General features: G+C 41.1%; 1 protein-coding gene and 1 long non-coding RNA gene across 13 annotated transcripts in view; one reads left to right on the top strand and one right to left on the bottom strand.

The window, feature by feature from the left end:
• Window positions 1-15128, top strand: part of ARHGAP12 (Rho GTPase activating protein 12) — a 72217-nt gene extending 57089 nt beyond the window's left edge. For 2 of the 10 annotated variants that reach the window (XM_081164105.1, XM_081164110.1), the window contains 13 exons: window positions 931-999; window positions 1243-1317; window positions 2603-2664; window positions 3497-3578; window positions 4229-4333; window positions 4616-4714; window positions 6660-6762; window positions 7181-7300; window positions 9490-9588; window positions 10501-10578; window positions 11742-11876; window positions 12913-13015; window positions 13574-15128. In XM_081164105.1, the coding sequence (XP_081020231.1) occupies window positions 931-999; window positions 1243-1317; window positions 2603-2664; window positions 3497-3578; window positions 4229-4333; window positions 4616-4714; window positions 6660-6762; window positions 7181-7300; window positions 9490-9588; window positions 10501-10578; window positions 11742-11876; window positions 12913-13015; window positions 13574-13748 (1305 nt within the window). In that variant the 3' untranslated portion in view covers window positions 13749-15128. The remainder of the gene's footprint in view (window positions 1-930; window positions 1000-1242; window positions 1318-2602; window positions 2665-3496; window positions 3579-4228; window positions 4334-4615; window positions 4715-6659; window positions 6763-7180; window positions 7301-9489; window positions 9589-10500; window positions 10579-11741; window positions 11877-12912; window positions 13016-13573) is intronic. The other 8 variants (XM_081164109.1, XM_081164114.1, XM_081164108.1 and 5 more) reach the window with 5 other exon arrangements.
• Window positions 11885-21058, bottom strand: part of LOC308569890 — a 49525-nt gene continuing 40351 nt past the window's right edge. For 2 of the 3 annotated variants that reach the window (XR_014000908.1, XR_014000910.1), the window contains 2 exons: window positions 15608-15698; window positions 11885-12303 (listed from right to left, as the gene is read on the bottom strand). This is a non-coding gene — a long non-coding RNA (uncharacterized lncRNA). Of the gene's footprint in view, window positions 12307-15607; window positions 15699-21058 lie in introns of all 3 variants that reach the window. The other variant, XR_014000909.1, reaches the window with a different exon arrangement.

Raw genomic sequence — 21058 nt, 5'->3', positions numbered from 1 at the left:
TGCTTTTAGAATTGTATCGGAAAAATGATTTTTTTGCTGCTATCCCTGTACTGGATGTTTTTATACTGTAGGTTTCCTCAAGACAATTTTTAGTAGAAGGAATCTAAGAAACAGAATATGCAAAGATGAATCTGGCCAAAGATGGCAAGGGGTTTGAGTAAAAAAAGAAAAGGAACTGGCAACAAAATGTTGCATCCTGGAGATCACATGTTCACAGCCATGCCCTCCTCTGATCTGGGTTTCCATTCCACCCTTGACCCCAAGTCAAGTTAGCATTCTGTGGTTAGTGACTGCACAAGGGCAGTTCTTGGGGTCCTTCTCTCAGGGTTTTCCTACCTGGCTTCTTGTACATTTCTGCCCTGTCTTCTGTTTGTGTATGGGTGGTGCCATTTTGGCTACATAAGTGTTGGTGCTTATGTCTTAAAATCAGAAATACAGGGAATTGCCTTTTAATGCCCAAGTTTACAAATCTTTTCAGTACTAAAGAAACTGAACAAGAGTTTTGGATGGAGATAGGTATGAATTTCAGGAACATTTAACCTGTCCTCAAGCATAAAGAGAATTTCTCTTGGTAACATAGTTGCCAACAACACAGGAAAAGAAACTTCACTACAAAGCAGTTCTTTCTGTATCAGCTATCCCTGCAGGAATTGTATTCTGCTTTTTAACAAAGAATGATCATTGGCCTGCCTTCAGGAAACATGTCTCCACTTTCTTTCTAACCTCCTTAATATTTCAAGTTAGCAGATTTTTTTTGGGGGGGTGTGTGGAATGCATAATTTATGCATAATTCAAAAGCTTGACACTCTCCAAGGATGCAAATCAGTTCTGATTAGATGACATTGGAATATACATTATTTTATTATGTTCAAGATAACAGACTCTATGAAGCAATAATGATATATTAAAATAGTTCTTGTATTTTTACAGTTGCCAACTAATTCTTCTGATCCTCTCTTGCCTAATCCTGTGTATTTGTTCCCAACACACCATGAGCAAGTTAGTATCTGACATATGATTTATCTATAGATAGTATTGGTAGATAATTAAATTTGTGCAAGGAAAAAACTGTACTAGAAAAATTAATGAAAGGAACGACTGCTTTAATTTGAACATAACTCATTGTCATTCCAGTATCTCAGTATCAGACACATTTTCTGTTATGTCCAAATTCTGTAAAGCTTAAGGAGATTCTACTTTATTTCTGTGTTATAAATATTTCAATACATCTTTATTCCTTAGGATTCTCCGGTTGCTTCAAAGACCGCTTTTCCTGAGAATGAGTATTCTCCTTCCTCACCAAAGCATCAAGCCACAGTCAGTATAAATATTGTCATACACAGATTGTTGAGCTCACTAGTCTGAGGCAAATCCATGGTTGTTAATGTATGCAGAACATTGTTACACATCACATAGTGGATCATTCTGTGTCAGGAAAGAGATTGAAGCCACTTCTTGTGTTGGGCCTTCTCAATGTAATCAACTTCAGCGGCTTCTAGAGCAGTATTTAGAAGATGCATATCTTCTGTTGACTTGTAAGATATACAGGATTTAGTCATTGTTCAACCAGGCAGCTTCATAAGAACACTGTGTAAATAGATCAGCAGAAAATGGAGGTAGTGGTGTTATCCAGTCCTTCTTAAAGGAGGCATTTTGTCCTTTTTTAAAGCAGCCTTGTTGGCCCCTCACAACATTAATAAACACAATACTGCTTTTCCATATTGCAGTCACTGGCGATCTACTTTTTATCCTGTGACCCAGTTAGATAACATCAGTCACTAGCAGTTCCTCACACCTTGATAGGGAAGTCTGCCTGATACTTTTGAGATCTGTGTTACATAGGAAGAGTGTATAGCTTGAGTTCTTACAGCCGAGTCTTAAAAAATGCCCTTGTACACTATTATTTTAGATCAGGCCAGGGAACCTGTGACCCATCAACCCCAGCCAGCATGGCCAGTAGTCAGGGGTGGTCATCAGTGTTTACTTGAGATGGATAAAACAGACTCAGTAAAGCGTCTCAATGAATTTCTTGTTTTAAAAACTCACTCAGCATCTAAATCACATAGCATCTGATAAATAATAACAATTAGTTAAGGTGCAGATAATACCAGGTGTAGACAACTGCATTGCATTTCTGATGAATTTGGCAATCTGTTTTGTCAAGCAAACACAATTTTTAGGAGCACGCTGTTTACCACGAATAAACTGTGAAAACAGAAATGCTTCAGATATTGAGAATATATAGGTTTTGTTTTTAGGCTACAAATAATGAACAGATGTAAGCAGGTAGGTTACATCAGTTTAAAAAAATGTTGTGGCTTAGTAACATTAGTTAAAAATCTGGTTTAGCACATTTAAGGCTGCAATCCTATACCCACTTATCTTGGAGCAAGCCCCATTGAATTTAGTCATCTTACCTCTGAGTAGACACATATAGGATTGTGCTGTTAATGTTAAGTTCAAGGAACCATGTCTCTGCAGTTCAGGTGTCAGCTATTTAGCTCTTCTTGAAAGTAGTTGTGGAAGGAAAGAGATTATTTTCTAATTTAAAGGAATAACGAGCTGCTTTTAAAACTGATTTTCTGTTTGTTCTCTTCCCCAGGACCAAGAGAAGTATGGATTATTAAATGTGACAAAGATTACAGAAAATGGGAAAAAAGTTCGGCAAGTATCTCCAGCACACTCCTAAGTTTTGACGTTTAGGTATTTTAAATTTGGTCAGGCAAACATTCAATCATCAAAGCAATGTAAGGTTGCAAGTGGGTTACTTGTCAGCATATTTATATGCAAAGAAACCCTGTTTCAGTGAAACTTAAAGGAACTGATCAGCATTTTAAAGCCTTCAGCCACACTCACCACAAGGAACATGTTTAGGAAAGCAATTTTAAGTTTCTTCTGTCAGTATTACTTGGATTTTCTGGGGAAGTTTTCTGGAAGTGAGATAAATACAACATTTTTGCAGTGTTATTGGTTGAAGCCAATCTGTAGTGGCTCTCTTTGCAACTGTTAGGGTTCTAAACGGAGTATTTTAATGTAAGAGAATAAATAGAATAAGCCTGGCTACATATTGCACATACAACACACAAACGTGATGTAGTGTGTGCTGTAAGTTTGAGCTACTGTGGCTCAGGCCCATGCTGGTGGGTGGGGACAGATGGGCACACTGGCCCCAGGCTTTGGAGGGCACAGCTGGCCAGGGGCCCCTGCCAGGAACCGGCTGCCTTTTTGTTTGAATTTATAGCTTTATTCCCACCCCAGGCCTCATACAAGCTTTGTACAGACAAGCCAGATGTGACTAGTTAGTCTCAAAATAAAGGATTGCTTTTATGTAGCATTCCTGTTTCGGTGATTTCAGCAGGCCAAATTGGCCTTTTGTCAATAACAGCTATACCTGTAGACACGGTAATACAAAGGGTCATTTGTCAAGCACCACTGGGCAGTCTCAATTATTTGATCAATCTCCTTGACTCTGTACAATTGCCTACCTCTCCTACAGAAAAAACTGGATGTCATCATGGGCTGTATTGCAAGGTCCCTCGTTATTGTTTACCAAGACTCAAGGAGGTGGGACTAGCTGGGTAAGTACTGGAAAGTTACTGTATTTTCAGACTCCTCCCCCTCATCTCTACTGTTAATGCAACCATGTGGAGATAACCGTGCATTAATGCAGTACAAGCGATTGCAGGGTAGGGGCTAAAACGAGCAGCTCCACCTAGTGGAGAAGCTTTGTTCTGTATGAAGTGGCCCACACCCGTGGAACAAAGAAGTGACTCATTTAAACTGATGGAATTCAAAATGGGGATTTGTAAGCACTCCCAAGCCATCTAAAATGCCCATCTTTCCCAAGGTTGGTTAAGACAAAACACAAGTAGACCCCTTGTCCAGGCCACTAAACGTCAGTGGCCAACAGGGCCATGGTGGAGACAAGTGTTGCGGTGGGAATATAGGAATATAATATAGGCAACTCCCAATTCACGCAGGGGTTACGTTCCAAGGCATCATGTGTTTATGTGAAATTGTGTGTATTTGAAACAGCCTGCAAACCGCTGCCCCACTCCCTTTTGTGACTTTTGGGGTAACTTCTGAGTTTGGCGTGATGCACGTGTGCCCAGTTGCACACGTGTCGGACACACCGAAAACAGTCATTGCCTGTATGGGCAGGTTGTGCAATGTCTGGGGCAGGGAAGCCCTCTAAAAACAAATTGGCAATGTTTGTTTTTCCCTCCAGAAGTTTGGGGTCAACCAATCCAAGCCAGAGTTCACAGTGGATCTCAGGGGTGCATTTGTCGACTGGGCTTCTAAGGAGAAATCAAGCAAGAAGAATGTGATTGAGGTGACTGTTTTTGCCTAACTTTATTTTGGGTACTTAACATGACCATAGAAAAAAATGGGTAACGAGTTAAGCATTTTACAAAAAATATTTACGACAAACCTTTAGAAGTCTTATAACTTAGAAATGTGAATACTTAAGTGGCATATAAATGTCTTAAACTGTCGGGGTTTCTTAGAATAGATAGAGTATAATATAGTAATTGACCTAGTGGTCGGGTATTTTGGAGCAACACATAAAATACGTACTTTCATTCTAATGCCCAGATTTCTTTTTATTTTAAAGCTGAAAACACGGCAAGGAACTGAATTATTAATCCAGTCGGATAATGACATTTCTGTAAATGAATGGTTTAAAGTTCTTAATTTTGCTATCAGTAACCAGGTATGTACTTATGATGGTTTGCAGATGAAAGTTTATAATCTAAGTTATTGCTCTCCCCCACCACCATTCCATTTCTACCTCTTGCTTGACCGTTTGATGAAACAACTAACTAAACCACAATATAGGACCAAAGCAGCACTTGCTCTGGAATTTTGAGACACATCAGTGGATGAGGATTGTTTTTAATGTTAGAATGTTTTTAATGATTTGTTTTCCGCCCTGGGCTCCTTTGGGATGAAGGGTGGGAAAACTGAATAAGATGATGATAATAAAAATAAGCTAGTGAGATCATCATTATTATAGCCAATAGAGGAAAAATCATCACCTCAAATAACCACAGAACATATTTTTCGAAAACGAAAAAGATATTCTTGTAGTTCTAATTGAGGGTTGTGTCCAACTAATGTTTAAAGTACCTAAATTAGCCACTAATTAGCCACTAAAGTAAATTAGCCACTAAAGTAAAGTTTAGTTGACTGCAAACCACAATAAGAATATAATGATAAAAATATGTTCAAATGTTGAGATTAAAAAAGGAACATTATCTAGTTCATGGTTTATGTGGAATATGAACTAGACATTTCTAGCTTATGTCCTGAAGTATATACTGTGTGAGCTGAATTACAGCCAGGTCTTCAAGACTTGTTTGGACCATTTCTTTGTCCCTTGATACAGTATTTTGGAATTGAGAAGAGGCATGTGCAGATGTATGTGTTCCTGTACTGCAATTTCCAAAGGAATCCCTGCAGTAGTGTTTAGCATGTGGCGTTGATAAACTTGTGGCATTGCACCTAATGATCTTGTCACTTTCACTGCTGCATATACAGATGATTCTTGAGATACTCAAATGTCTACCAGTTTTGTCCCAAGTGGACAAATATGTCTTGTACAGATTTATTGGTGTTTCAGTTTTGCTTGGTCTGTTAAAGATTTGATTTAGCTACTGAAGAAAAGGACCTTCTTAAGCAGGAACCTGTTTTTGCACTTTCTGTAGGCTCTGAACTGCTATCGAGTGATGCATATATCTGTAGTTCCTTTTGTACCTTTGTTCTGAATCCCTCCTGAATTTCCAGGGTTAAAGATGATTTTTTCTCTGATTTACAAAGAGGAAATAGGTTAGGGTAGAGAGGGTTAGAACTGATTTATAGCTTTCTAACTAGAAAACTAGTTTCTATTTTCTTAGGGTTTTACATAGTAAATCTGTGGGGGCTCAGAGCAGCGAATGTGGACAGTTAACTATTTTGTTGATTGACTTACTCAAGAAGGAAAAGTGCTGGCTTTTGCAATCCTAGAAGGAATTTTAGAGTGGAGAATCATGGTGTTTCAGTATTAAGGTCAAACAATTAAGTTGCTTACTAATAAAATAACTGGCAGTTTGTTTGAAATGCTGCCCCAAACATCATGTTCCAGGTACGTACCTTTACTGGGACACTGCCAGTAGCTTTCCTAGTTTGCACAAGATTTGCCTGGCACTAACTGAATGATTCCATTAGCGTCAGACGTTTAGCCGAGAGAGTCAGTAGAGCTTTGTTAGGTTGACTTAACTGTATAGTTCTGATCTTTTGCTTGAGAAGACTTTTGCCAACAGGTGTTTCCAGAGTATGAAACCACCAAGACCAATTTTCAGTACATATTACACCGGTGTTGCATCTTTGTCATACTTTGTACAAACAAGAGTGATTAATTTGCTTGCAGCAGTGCCAATTCTGCTTGCAAAAGTGATTTACAGATACCATGTGGATAGGGAGTCCATTGGAAATCTATATTCCATTGGAAAATGAAAACTGCTTCAAAATAATTTTATCAGTTTCATGAAATCATGTGTTAGTAATTTTGAAATCATCCTAATGGTGTTCTATGAAGGATATCACACTTTAAAAAATAAAGAAAAGCTGTTAAACTTGGTAGCAACAAAGACATTGAATCCTTTTCTTATTCTCAATAGACAGTAGAGTCTGATGAGCCATTCGATGATGAGGTGCCGGATTCTCCTGGGGTGGAAAAACAGGACAAAGAAAAGGACCATAAAGAGTCAAAAAAACTTCGTTGTAAGTTTAAATTCAGAGTAAATGCCTATGCTTCACTCCAGCAGTAATGCCACCACTGGCCATCCTGCTGTTTGGTCAGGGGCATCACCAGCAGAGACCAACAGGGCTGGGCAGAAGATTTCTCTCTCTCAACTACGCCAGCTCCATGGCAGATTGGATTGCATTATAAATCAGTCACTTGAGTTGGCTTTGAGGCAGAGCACAGATCTAAGTTGAGCAAGTGAAGAGAAGAAATCATTCCCCCTCTCTGCCATAAATATTTGCAACTTGCCTAGTGGCTGCTCTTATAGTTGATATTCAGATCTGATATTATGTTGCAATTTCACCTTCAGCACAGGATATGTTTTATAAATTAGGACAAAATAGCTTAAAACACTCCAGTTTTTTTATATGCAGCTTGCTTGTTTTTCGTTTGCAGCAATAAAATTATCTGGCAGCATTGATGCTTCAGAACAGAAAAAGACCAAAACGAAACTGAAGAAATTTTTAACCCGCAGACCCACATTGCAAGCAGTCCGTGAAAAAGGCTATATCAAGGGTAAGCTTTTTGTTTTCAGTATTTGTAATAACCCTTGGCTAGCAGATTATTAATATCAATTTCTTATGTCTGAGTAGGATAGCTATTTCCTCAGGAAATAGCAGTGACCTTGGTTGCTTGCAGCATTAATTTTTTTAATCCTAGATAGCTGCACACTGAAGATCCATGTTGAGACTAAATTCAAAAGAATTTTTCAAGATAAAAATAAATGCTATATAGTCTTCCCAGTGAAGAGTCTTTGTAATCTCCCTGTCCACCCAGAAAGAAAACATAAAGCATGAAGTTCAGCACAAGCATGCTTTCCATTTTTTAGAGGAGTCCTCAACTTTAAAATATTTGGTGTTATATGGTTCTTGTTTCTGCTTCCACAGCTGGTTTTGCTGTTCTTCTTTCTGTATGTCTGGACAAAAAGAGACTACTTGCAGCATGGGGTTGTGATTGGGCTTACCTGGCGTGGCTTTCACTTATACATTCCTATGTGGAGGGAGAATATCTTCTCCCATTAGTTCCCACAAGGACTTTCTTTGTCCACTGTAGTCCTGGTAAAGAGTGAATAAAATAACAGACACCCAAGACAACCACAACACATCCTGTGACATAACACATTTGTTAGTCTTTGTTTTTACTGCAACAAAATAACATGGCTTCTCTTCTGGAAATCTTCCAGGAAAACAGAGATACAGCCAAAGCCTTATAGCCCTAAGAGGAAATAGCCAGCTTCTCAGTATTTCTTAGCTCTCGCCACCCCAAGGGTATCTTACGTCCCTAGGAAATACAGCCTTTGAAGTGTCCACATTAAAGACCAAAAACAGTATTATTCTGAGGATTACCCTTAACATATTTAAGCTGTCCTTGCAGCTCTAAGGCTCATTGGGTTGAGAGAAAATACTTTTCTCAAGACAACCCAGAATGTTGCACAGACAGTCCCTTTCTGTATCCATATATGGATCTGTATACAGATGTTTTCAGTAAGAAATGTAACACACTATCCCTCAAATCACACTTTTTCCTTTGCAGGGATGCAGTGTCAGGCTAGACTTGTCACTGAGCAGTGACAATCAGTTTGTCTTCCAGGTTGTGTGCTCTCACCCTGCCACTGGTGGTAGTGAGGACTGCTAGAAAGTTGGGCAAGTTTTCTGGTTCCACCGATTCTAAGGTCTCTTTCATTTCCTCCAATTCTGGTCAAACTCGTTCACTCAGGAGCAACTTCTGAACTGCATGCCATTCTCAGAGGATATAAGGGTTTTTTGAAACTGCTTTTCTCTGGAAATATTACAAGTCAGACCTATAATTGGTCTAAAGTTCAGAAGACGTCAGGGTCTGACTTAGGTCATTCTGTCATCTGTTGCCAAATAGGAGCACGTCTTTAATAAAAAAGGATTTTGCCCAGTCTTCTTGTGAAACTGTTTCACACAAAATTCCCTACAAAAAAAACCAAGTCCTTTCAAAAAACCTGGAATGAAGGAAGGGGGAGTCTTTCCACACAGAGGGGAGGTTATGTTCTTGAGTATGGGTCTTAAGTGCTGTGCCTCATTTTGTCTCTTTTCGCATGCCAACATTTCAGCTCACAAGCAGAAGGGAAAAGGTAGCAGATTTCTCATTCTGATCTATATGATGCTGCAGTGGAGCTTCAGGGATGTCATCTAGCTTCCAGCAAAGGGGAGAGATCAGCTGCCTATAAAAATAAGCTAGCTGCTCATTCTGGCTATATGCCTTCAGAGGCCCAGAGCATCACATTACAGTCTTTCACTAATTTAAGATGTGGAATTGAGGGAAGATGTATAGCAGTGGTGACCATCTTTTGTTGCTGGCTGTTTTCCTGCTTTGCATGGAAGCAGATAAGTTAAGCAGAGGAAACAGCACCTGGAGAGAAGGGGCCCTCTCTCTCCCCGCACCCCCCCCCAGGCTTAAGGGCCAGGGAGCAAACAAGTACAACCCCAAGTACCTTCTGAAAGGATGGCCCTTTTCTGCAAAATGAAATAACCTGCTAGAGTACAGTTCAAAAGGTGTCACAGTGGCTCAAGAATGGGCCATGTCAATATCTTGCTGCCTGCTAGCAAGACAAGGCTGGTTGGGAATCCCCTCCCCTCCAGTTGGTACTGTTCTTGTTGGAAGCCCTGTTCACTCTATACAGTTCTGAGAAGTTCAGCTCAATCACTTGTAAACTGCTTTCTTTCCCTGTTTTTCAGATCAAGTGTTTGGCTGCAATCTAAACAGCTTGTGTCAAAGAGAGAACAGCACTGTGCCAAAATTTGTGAAACTGTGTATTGAATATGTTGAAGAACATGGTAGGTAAAACTTTTTAATATTATTTTTTTTATAGTAACTGGTTAGAAGCTTAGTAAAAATTTCACATAGGACATGTGACTACTATAGACACATATCTGGGCATAATGTACACTCTGTGAACCATCAAAATTGTTTCTAAGCCCTTTTCCTCCTTAACTGCTGGAAATGACTTGCTTAGAAACTTCAGAATCTTTCCATTTTTAACTATTCCTATACAACTGTGTTTTAATGCTTTATAGTGCAGTCATGGCCTACTCAGAAGTATGTCCCCCTGAGTTTAATGAGAGTTACTTCCAGGTAAGCATGTAGGATTGCAGCCTGATTGTGTTCCTTCTGCTATTCCAAAAGGAGAGGCACAGTCTACAGCTTCAAAAAAGAAATGCAAGAGTATGTTGTAATAACAAGTTTGTTTAAATACCTTGTTGACCTCCAGAATAGCTCACTTTGCCACATAGATTTAATTTTAACAAGCAGACCGAACTTTTCAAAGCGTTAGCAGAAGCAAACTTCTCAGTCTATTTGAGTGCCGGCTGCTGCAGCAATGGAGAGGTCGAGGATGACGGACAGTGTACCCCACTCTTGATAGTTGCCTGCTACCACCATCTGTCCAGTTAAGCTTTGAAATGCTGGGCAAAATTACTAACTTCAAGAGACTCTAGGAAAAGCAACAACCCCAACACTAAAGGACAATTGGAAGCCCATTGTGATAGAACATAAGGAGGAGTTTGTCAGCAAATGCTGAATATTGTATAATTCTTCTTGTTTATGAAAATTGTATCACCTTTTTGAAGGAGAGTAATCATTTCTTTTTGTTGTTGTTGCATTTTATTAAAATAAATGTTGTTCAATCTAAACATATGAATTTACACCTATAAACCACTTACTGTACAAAACTTTAAAATTTGTTCTAGGATTGGATGTTGACGGGCTGTATAGAGTTAGTGGCAATCTTGCAGTAATACAGAAGTTGAGATTTGCTGTCAATCATGGTAAGTTGCTATACGTAACAATTAGTAGTTTGCAGTGTTAACACTAAATTTATTTAGTTCTTAGCATCTGTAAAGTACCAATACATCAACTAACAAATTATATTTTGTTTATGAAATACTGTATAAGTTTTTGGAGGAGGAAAACAAGGAAAAAAATATTCTGAATCCCAGAAGCCAGAACAGCAAGAGGGATCTGGCTTCTGGCATAGTCTCCGAAGCCTCTCCCGGGCAGTGGGATGAAGGCTCCCCCTGACCGGAAGAGGCTGTGCACGGCTAAGCTGCCTTCTGTCCCTTCCCACAAAAGCCAGCCAAGAGCAGCACACTCTTTAAAGGGAGTGTGGCTCTTGCGGGCTTTTCTACGCGGTGGGAAAAGGACAGCCTGTCTCTGATGGGCTGCCCTTCTCCCTCCTCGGGGGAAAAGCCCCCAAGACACGCTAGGCATGGCTCTTGGGGGCTTTTTTGGGAGGTGGGGGAAGGGACAGAGCGTGGGGCATCTCCAGCAAGAGCTGCGCAAAAGCCCCCAAGAGGCACACACACACTAGGCACGGCTCTTTAAAGAGCATGTGGCTTTTGCGGGAGATTTCCCCCACCTCCCGCAAGAGCTGTGCAAAGCCTCCGCAGGGCAGCGGGGAGCCTTCATCCTTGTGTGCTGCGGAGGCTTCACGGGCTATCCCAGAAGCTGTGCAGCGCTCCCTCTCCCTGTTCTGGCTTCGCCACGCAGCCTGCATTCACTCCATAAGACGCACACAACACTTTCCCTTTTTAGGAGGGAAAAAGTGTGTTATGTAGCGGAAAATATGGTAGGTTTTTAATCTTTAACATATGTGTGTGTGTGCATATACAGTCATACCTCAGGTTGCAAATGTGATCCGTGTGGGAGGCACGTTCACAACCTGCAGCATCTGCGCATGCATGTGATGCAATTTGGTGCTTCTGCATGAGCGCTGAAACCCGGAAGTAACCCGTTCCGGTACTTCTGGGTTTGGTGTGGTCCACAACCCGCAGTGTTTGTAACCCGAGGTATGACTCTGTGTGTGTGTGTACACACACACACACACACACACACACACACACACCTTCATACCTTGTTTGAACATTGTATTCTAGAATAAGAACTGTGATGGCTCATGTAGCTGAACACTCTAATACCATATCTGTTTCAGATGAAAAACTGGATTTGAACGACAGTAAATGGGAAGATATCCATGTGATTACAGGAGCTCTGAAAATGTTTTTTAGAGAACTGCCAGAACCACTATTCACTTACACTCATTTCAATGACTTTGTTAATGCAATCAGTAAGTATATGCTAAAGAAGCCTTCCACCCTAAGACAACTGTATAGCAACTTCAGAACTATGGCCATGTCAGACAGTTATACAAAAATAAGATACCGAGTTGCAAAATCAGGAAGCGCCCCCCCCATTCAAATTTCACCTTGGTCATGACCTCACTAGGATTGTGGCTTAAAGAAATCACAATCTGTTGGCCTCAGAACTTCATACTCATCTGCAGCGTTAGGATAATACTGATCTACTTTGCAGGCTATTGTTAGGATTGCAACACAATTATGTATGGGAAGTGCTCTGAACATTCCTTAAAGTTGGACTGCACACCTGTGGCTCTCCAGATGTTGGAATCCAGCTCTCATCAGTCTTAGCCAGCATAGGCAATGGTTGGGGAGGTGCTGTACAGCAAGACCTGGAGGGCTGAAGGTTAGCCATTCCTGCTGAAAGGAAACAACAGAAAGCACTTAAGTGGGTAGGTGCAGAGAAATGATGAAAATCAAATTCCTTTCCATTTTCAAAGTGAGGCAAATGGTCAAGCAGTGCACTATATTATGCAGAGCACATATCCAACAAAATGAATATGAAATTCAAACTGTGTGGATATGGCCCACTCTTTTTAAAATTCCTTTTGTTTATTTGAAACATTACTGAATATGATTTTCAATATAGTGAACAATTACACATGAACATGCACACACATTTAATTAAGCTATTTCACACATGTGGGTGAATCACTTCCTTATTTTCTTAGCTTTTGTAAACAGGGAGAAGTGTAAATATACACCTAAGAGGGACAGTTACTTTTTGTAGTGAACTGCCCATTCCCAGGTTAAGCCAAGTTCCACAGCATTAAGATGCTGTAGAAGTCTCAGGAGTCAATTCTGCAAGAGGCAAATACATTTTCTCTAGTTTTGTTGTTGTAGAATGGCTATGTTCACTATGGCCACTAGGTGGTAATATGCATTAGCTAATGTCCTTGCAATCAAACCATAAACAGTGAAAAGCAATGTGCTTAAAAGTTCTCTCTCCCCACTCTCCCTCTCCAGAACAAGAGCCTAGACAGCGTGTTCATGCTGTAAAAGAGCTGATTAAACAGTTGCCAAAGCCAAATCAAGATACCATGCAGGTGCTCTTCAAACATCTCAAGAGGTAAGTAGTGCATGGAAGAAAAATGTGGCTCGGTCTGTTTTTCACATCCACAAATGAAGAAACATGATGAAATCACGTTTCTATTTTGCTCTGGAGGTCACCTTGCCCAGCCAGTCCCAGCCCCCTTGTGCCTGCCTTCTAGAAAAACAAGTTCAAGCGTTGCTTTTTTAAACTCAGTTTTGTGTAAATTTGTGGTGGGAAAAAGGGGCCAGAGCTATAAAGGGGTTTAGCTGTCTGTGAGAGGTCTTGATGTGCATTGGTGCTGATATATGTGGCTGCATGCTTCCCCAGGGAGAAATAGAGACTGATCATGCTGCAAAGTTCCAGAAGGATACAAAAAGTATGCGCAGGCTTCATTCGTTTTGTAATCTGAGAAAGCATCCTGTGAATGTGACAATTGCTTAGTTGAAGCTGTTTGCACATATCAGTGTTTCTGGATTAGGATACCTGCATGCAGAATTTCATTAGGGAAGTTATTATGCTATCTGCCTTCTCGTTTGTGATATGAATTTGTGTTGGAAGTTCAGTGTTTGCTCTCTTTCCCCTCCTCTCTCTCAGAATTGTAGAAAATGGAGAGAAGAACCGAATGACCTATCAAAGCATAGCCATAGTCTTTGGTCCAACCCTGTTGAAGCCAGAGAAAGAGACTGGCAACATAGCCGTTCACACAGTGTATCAGAACCAGATTGTAGAATTAATCCTACTGGAATTGAACTCCATCTTTGGACGCTGAATTTCTCCGGTGAAACTGGCCTTAGTAGGAGAACAACTTGGTTTCGGCAGAAACTGCACCTCTTTTGTACATTTATGCATTTGTGGACCAAGCAGCAACTTGATGTTTTTTGCACTTTTGTGGGAGAGGGAAGAGTGTGTGATTTGTTTTACCTGGGCTTTTGTGGAACTATTAAAACTTATTTACAGTTCACTTAATGTTGTGAATGTTTCAAGGTTTAAACTGCGTAACTAGTACACACTGGATTCCACGGGGAGAGAAGCTAAGCCTCGATCTCAAACTGGATAACCTGGAATAGCGTTTTAATATTGATTTTTAATTTTGTTTTGGGGAATATAACCCCCATAAACTGACTTTGAAAACCTCCATGGGCATTTTTAGTGAATAATTACATTATATGCTTACGTGTTAAACCTTAAGATCATTCCTGTACCTTGTCCACAGGGTTTCTGCATTCCTATTTGACAGGCTTAAACAAATGCTAACAGTGGCCAGTGTAAATTCCTCACGTGAGGTTTGCTTTTTTATTGTTTGAACTTTGCACATATTCTTGCTGGCTCTCTTGAATGCACACTAGTATTACTTCACACACTGAACTGGTACACGTATCCTGCAGAGGATAAGCCATGGTCTGTGATGAACCAGAGCTTTCAACTAATAAAGTTCATTTTTTCAGGATATGTTTTGGGCTACACTTTACCTAAATAGTACCTAACAATCCTAACTGAAGGTTGATTTCCACACTGTACTGAATTATTGTCATGAACCTGTAGTAGTGAAATTGGATGTAAATACAGAATTAATTCCTAACAGTGGTTTTTTTTCTTTTAAAAAAATATCTATATACACTGTTGCATATAGTTTCAGAGTACCTCCTTGTCCTACATTTCTAATAATGTGTAGCTAAGTAACTGGTATTGTGATGCCTCGAATGGATGTCTGAGTTTCCACAGAGAAATGGGCTACTTGTGCACTTTTAAATGCTAATTACATCTGCATGCAAATAATTGTAATGCAAACGGTACTGGAAAAATACTGAGTGTGCTTGCTTACATGGTTAATGCACTACAAGCAGAGCCTCTGATTTATTTAATATGTACAGGAGCTACATTAGAGAAATGTATGACAAATTCTGACATCTATAAATAGCAGAAGCCTAGGCTTGAATAGATGGATGTTCGGATATAATGAAAATGCTAAATTTCAGGATTCCTTTTTACATTAATAATGTAGACTGATTTGTAAAATAGGTTTCAGATTTTGTTACAGGAGATGTGGTCTGCTGAAGATTTTTTTAAAATGTATTTTTCTAGACTAACCGCTGTATCTGACATTTGCTATGTGGGATCTGAATAAAGAAAATTGTTAGCTGTTTTGGAATTTGATGCTCCAGGTTTGGATGGTATTAGATTGAAGTGAAACTGTGTGTACAAGCTAGCATATCACCTGTTCGTTGGTAGCAATTGAATCAGGTACTGATTGTATTAAAATCTCTAAACAGCCTTTTGAAGTAAAAAGTACTCAAAAGTGACATGCAAACAAGAGTGAAACACATAAAACCACTAATTGACTTAATCTGAAAACTACTGCTGGTGTTTGATCCCTGTGAACACAGAGGGCCTGAAAGATTCTTAAATCTTACAGCCTGCTGTGAGCCAGAAAACCTACTTAGGGGAGGCATTCCAAAAGTGTGGCACCACTGCAGAAAAGACCCTGCTTAATACATTATGAACACAGAAGTTGAAGGAGTGAATTAATTTCTTAAAACATGCTGGAAGAAATCCCCTCAAGGCATTATAGGAAAGTAACAGCATTATACTTTCAGCTCTGAGTTAGCATGTGTAATATACATCACTCACCTTTTTGCCTTAAAACCGATCACAGTATTCTCCCCCAGCTGCAGCTTATTCTTCAGGGAAGTCCCTTGTCAAGCGAATGGCAGCAACTTATCTACAAGGTAACCAGATATGCATTACAGTAAATAATTATTGTCCTCCAGAAGAAATGTTGTTGCATCTGATGAAAGACATTTCTTGCAAATCACTTGGGCACTCAGGTGCAAGAGGGAAGTCAATGAAAATTCCTTTATGCAGTATCCTTTATGTACCCCCGTCCACAAATCAGCTGCCAGCTATCACTACCTGGATCTTTAGAATATAAGTGAACTAGTATCATCACAATTAAGATTGCCCTGTTACACACAAGTGAAATGGTGTGAAGCAGTGGTTAAAGTGCTACACCAGGACTGGGGTGATGGAAGTTCAGAATCCTACTCAGTTTCGAAGCTCAGTGGGTAGTTACGGCATAGACAATACCTCTTAGCCTAGCCTACCTTACAGGGTTGTTGTGAAGACAAAATGGGGGAGGAGAACCAAGGTCTGCCGACTGCACTGGCTGCCAATTAATTTCTGGGCCCAACTCAGTGGTTTACAAAGCCTTAAATAGCTCAAGACTGCAATACCACAAGGACCACCTCTTCCCATATGACCTGACTCAGACCCTGTAAACATAATCTGAGGTTCTCCTTCACATGCCCCCCCCCCCAGGAGAGGTTTCGAGGGCAGCAACACGAGAATGGGCCTTTTCTGAAGTGGCTTCTAACCTGTGGAATGCTCTCTCCAGAAAAGCTCAGTTGGCACCTTCGTTGCATATCTTTAGGCACCAGGCAAAAACCTTCCTCTTCACCCAGGCCTATCACCAGTTAAACAAATTACAACCTTTTAAACCAACCAGGGGTGTCCAAACTTTTTTCAAAGGGGGCCAGATTTGATGAAGTGAACATGCGTGAGGGCCGACCACTGCTGCAGGCTCCAGATTAAACCGACCAGCGGGCCAGATTAGGCCCCCGATACGGACTTTGGGCATGCCTGTTTTAAACTTGTGTGTGTTTGTTTTGTTTATTATTAAGTTATGTATTTTTGCATTTTTTATACTGTAAACCACTGGATGAAGGGTGGTATATAACTCAAATAATAATATTTAATTCCCTGAAGGAAAAGAGAGAAATAAATATAGTGAACATCTACACCACCTTTCTAGGTGGCGTGGTACAATTTGATGATTAATGGTCTTGAAAGCTGGTATTGGATATTTCAAAGAAACAAGAGTGGCATTCTACCTGTCCCTAAGCCAACATCATGGAACAGCCCTACTGAAGCAATTTGGCTCAGGTTTCAAGCCAGATGTTGATTCAGTGTTTATTAGTAGACTTGGATCTATTCAGCTATTGCACATGTCCAAAGTGATTTCAGGCCCATGGCTTTAGCCCTGATCTTCTCCAGTATGTTCAGGTCAAACACCTGCAACAGAGAAGCTGCTTATGCTTGGGTCAGCTTTCTGCATACTTTGGAATTCTGCTTGTGGGCAGAGTCCACACCAGAATCCCTGCTGCAGGCATTTGTCCTGATCCCATGGGAAGCGGGAAAGGGTTGTGTGACAGCAGGGTCTGAGGGTCTGAAGGTATGGTCCCACAGGCCCTGCGTGTTGCCTCTTCCTGGGAGTAATGGCTGAGCAGAGTCGCTCAAGGAATTTAGCGGCTGAACTTCTCCTGCTTGAAACCGGTCTTCTGCCAAGTGCTCAGTCACCTTGCCAAAAATAGTAAGTTACGGAATGGCTAGAAGGACCAAAGAGGAATGATAGATCAGAAGCTTTCTTTGTATTAGTGCCAGGTTCAATCACTGGGATTCCTGATTCATAGAATTGCAAAGTTAGAGGGGACCATAAGAGTCATCTAGTCCAACCCCCTGCAATGCAGGAATCATTTGCCCAACATGTCCTTGAACTCACCACCCTGAGATTAAGAGTCACACGTTCTACGAACTGAGCTATGTTCTCAGCAAAGCTGAAAAGACTCATGCTGGACTCTGGAGCCACTGCCAGACACTATAGAGTGGTACCTCGGGTTACATACGCTTCAGGTTACAGACTCCACTAACCCAGAAATAGTACCTCGGGTTAAGAACTTTGCTTCAGGATGAGAACAGAAATCGTGCTCCGGCGGCGCGGCAGCAGCAGGAGGCCCCATTAGCTAAAGTGGTGCTTCAGGTTAAGAACAGTTTCAGGTTAAGAACGGACCTCGGGAACGAATTAAGTACTTAACCCGAGGTACCACTGTAGATGGATTAGACCAGATGGGCCAATGCACTGACTTGGTAGTGTCACATGACATGTCCCACAACTTCCATGACAACAGTTTCCTGAATCTAAATGCTTAAAAAAAAATGTGTGTTGCAAACTGGTATATATCGTGGCAGGAATTAATTGTTTTCATCGGCATTGACAGGCCTTTACCATTTCTCAAAGGCTTTGTAAATTTTCGTTTTCTTTTTTAAAAAAATGAACAGAAAAGTTTATGATTTATTGCAGGGAGAAAACTTGCAAGTCCCACACTCAACTTAAAACACATTGGCACAAATGAGTGTTTTAAAATAACCGGAGTCAGGCATAATGTTTGCAATTAGCATATCAAAGCTGTCAGCTCTATCACATCGGGATCTATTGTCCTGAAGTGTGGCTGTGCTACACTGAGTTTTGCTAACTCAGGCATCGCTTTGTTGGAAATAGCTGCAGTGCTTTCCTTGGGGTGCTGGAAGGGAGGCCACCGATTAGTGACATTCAGAATACCTTGCATTTTGCAAATTATGTAACTTTGTTTAGTCACCATAGATTGTTATGGCGGGTTGGGAACAAGACTGAATTTGATGCTATTTTGACTCGGGGAAGAAATATATGTTTAATCCCTCACTTACGTTTGCTTTAAGCAATACAATCGCTTAAGATCTTTTATGTCACACTAACTCTTTACATGTTCCTTCATTTCACACCCTGGTAGGAGTACCAAAGACCTTTATACACATTCATTTTACGCCCTTGCCTGTATTGTGCCTCTGCAGATTCCTGATTCCCTAACAGTCGTTCATAAGGAGAGCAGGATAGAAGCTGCATGGTCAAGAGTTGCATTCAGTTTCCCAAAGCTAACTTCTTGGTTCTTATGGTTAAGCTTGAGCACAAATAGTAAGTCGTTTTTCTGTGACTACCCAGCTTTATGCCAAGGCAGAAAAGAGCAACAATCTGTTGCAATCACTAATTTATATGCCGTAAACTTTGGCTAGGAAAAGTTGGACGCAGTGCTCTGAAGAGGGCAGTTGCTGAATGTCTAATGAGGCATTCCAAAGCCACGCAAGAGAAAAAGAGACGCTCCCAGGAATCTTAATGAGCTCCCACAATTGCAACACTGTGTGGATGGAGCAGCTGCTGAGGCCGTTTTCTGCCGGATCAAGGCCTTACAAAACACCCTGTCCCAATAAGAATGGATTAAGTGAATATTTTCTACATTGCAATTTTGCTTAAAGGAAGCATTTGTAAAGCATTCCATTAGAAGGGGGTGGTGGTCTCTGTCTCAGCTCCCCTTTACCCCTCCAGAGAATAAGCTAGAATTCTGCATTTTGATTGATTTTATTGCTCAAAGAAATTTGATTTTTTAAAAAACCAACAACCAAAAAACTTGGCTTTGATCACCAGCTGCATTTTCCATTGCAGACAAATGATTATGCAACAATCCTTAAAAATGTGTTCTACAAAAGCAAGCGTTATGGCACATGTAGAACTGGCTGCCTCTAGCTTTTTTTATAATGGGTTGCAGAAAGTTTGTTAATCCATTTAAATCTTGCCCTTTAAATTTATTTACACAAAAGAAACATTTTCTCCAGGGGGGGGGCGGAATCAATCTTCTCCCTTCTGCTTCCAAATAACAGATATAACAAGTGACCACTACGAGGACAGCTGCTTAGAAGCCATCAACTTCCTGCAGGTTGTTTATTTTGACTTGCTACCGCAGGTGGAGCTTAGAGGCGGCAGACAGGAGGGGGGTCCACCTGCAGTTAATGCAGCAGACATCTCTTGAGCACCTTTTGAGTGCAATGAGATTTTTGTTTCAAGGCGCAGCAAACTCATGCAGATTTTAGGCAGAAGGAAGAGGGAACCCCAGCTGAAGTCTAAAAAGCTTTCTCTGTTTATCCACAAAGGGGAGGCCAAACAATGTACTATTTGTGCATAGGAGCCAACTCCTAGGGCCCAAGGTCCCTTTGCCCCTCCTAATAATATTTGCGGGGGCTACCTCCCAAGTTGATGGGCATTGCCATTCAAATGGGGGGGGGCATGTGTGCCACGTCTTGTGATCAATTATGTGGGGCGGGGCTTACCTGGCCCCTCCCCCAATATTTCATTCAAGTTGGCACCCCTGGTTTTGTGTAAATATTGAACAAGCCTATTTGCTATTGAGCTTAAGAAAGAAAGAAAGAAAGAAAGAAAGAAAGAAAGAAAGAAAGAAAGAACCCAGACAATGTGCACACATTCTTGCAAATGATCAGCTTGATAACGGATATAGTTTAGAGAAGGATAAACTTACCGTATTTTTCGCCCCATAGGACACACCTAGTTTTTTTTGGGGGGGGGAATAAAGAAAAAATATATATTTCCCCCCCCCCCAGCCGCAGGGCTGGCGCGGGGGAAGCCCGAGCTTCCCCCGACCCCAGCCCCAAGAACAGCCTGCTATCCGCAAGCCTAGGGAGCCCGGCGGGAAGTCTCCCCAGTCTCCCCAGGCTAGCGGAGAGCTGCGCGAAGCCCGGGCGTGCTCTTCAGCGCGCCCCAGGCTTCAGAATGCAGGCAGCTCTGCGCAACTCTTGGGAGACCGGCGCGACTTCGCGCCGGTCTCCCGAGGGTTGCACAGAGCTTCCTGAAGCCTGGAGAGCGAGAGGGGTCGATGCACACCGACCCCTCTCGCTCTCCAGGCTTCAGCGAAAGCCGGCATTTGCCCCATAGGACGCACACACATTTCCCCTTCATTTTTGGAGGGGAAAAAGTGCGTCCTATAGGGCAAAAAATACGGTATATAAGGGATATGATGAGCAGATTCCCAAACTAGTCTCAGTTTCACTCTCCCTTCATATTTAGGAGTACAAATAACCAGAAACTTCCAAAAGATAAACTAAGGAAAATCCCCCCAAATCACTAAACAGGTCTACACAGTCCATGCTTAAAGTGTGGAAGGAAAAAGTAGCCACTATTCCAACATGCAACACAAAACATCCAAACAAAAACATGGCAAGCCAAAGGCTTATATCACCAGACTTATTCAAAAACAACAACAACCATCCTGACACAAGAAACACAAGAAAACTAGGAGACACCCAAATACCCTGGCTAACACACTCCCAACTGCATGTCTTCTTAACAGCCCAGCAGTAAAAGCAGAAGCCACTAGGCCTTTGACCACCTTCAACCTACTTCCTAAAGTACAGAACTTTAATAAA

This window comes from Podarcis bocagei, assembly GCF_964188305.1.
Source record: "Podarcis bocagei genome assembly, chromosome: 12".
Classification (NCBI taxonomy): domain Eukaryota; kingdom Metazoa; phylum Chordata; class Lepidosauria; order Squamata; family Lacertidae; genus Podarcis; species Podarcis bocagei.
The sequence above is the reverse complement of the archived record's forward strand: the minus strand, read 5'-3'. Positions and strand labels throughout refer to the sequence as shown.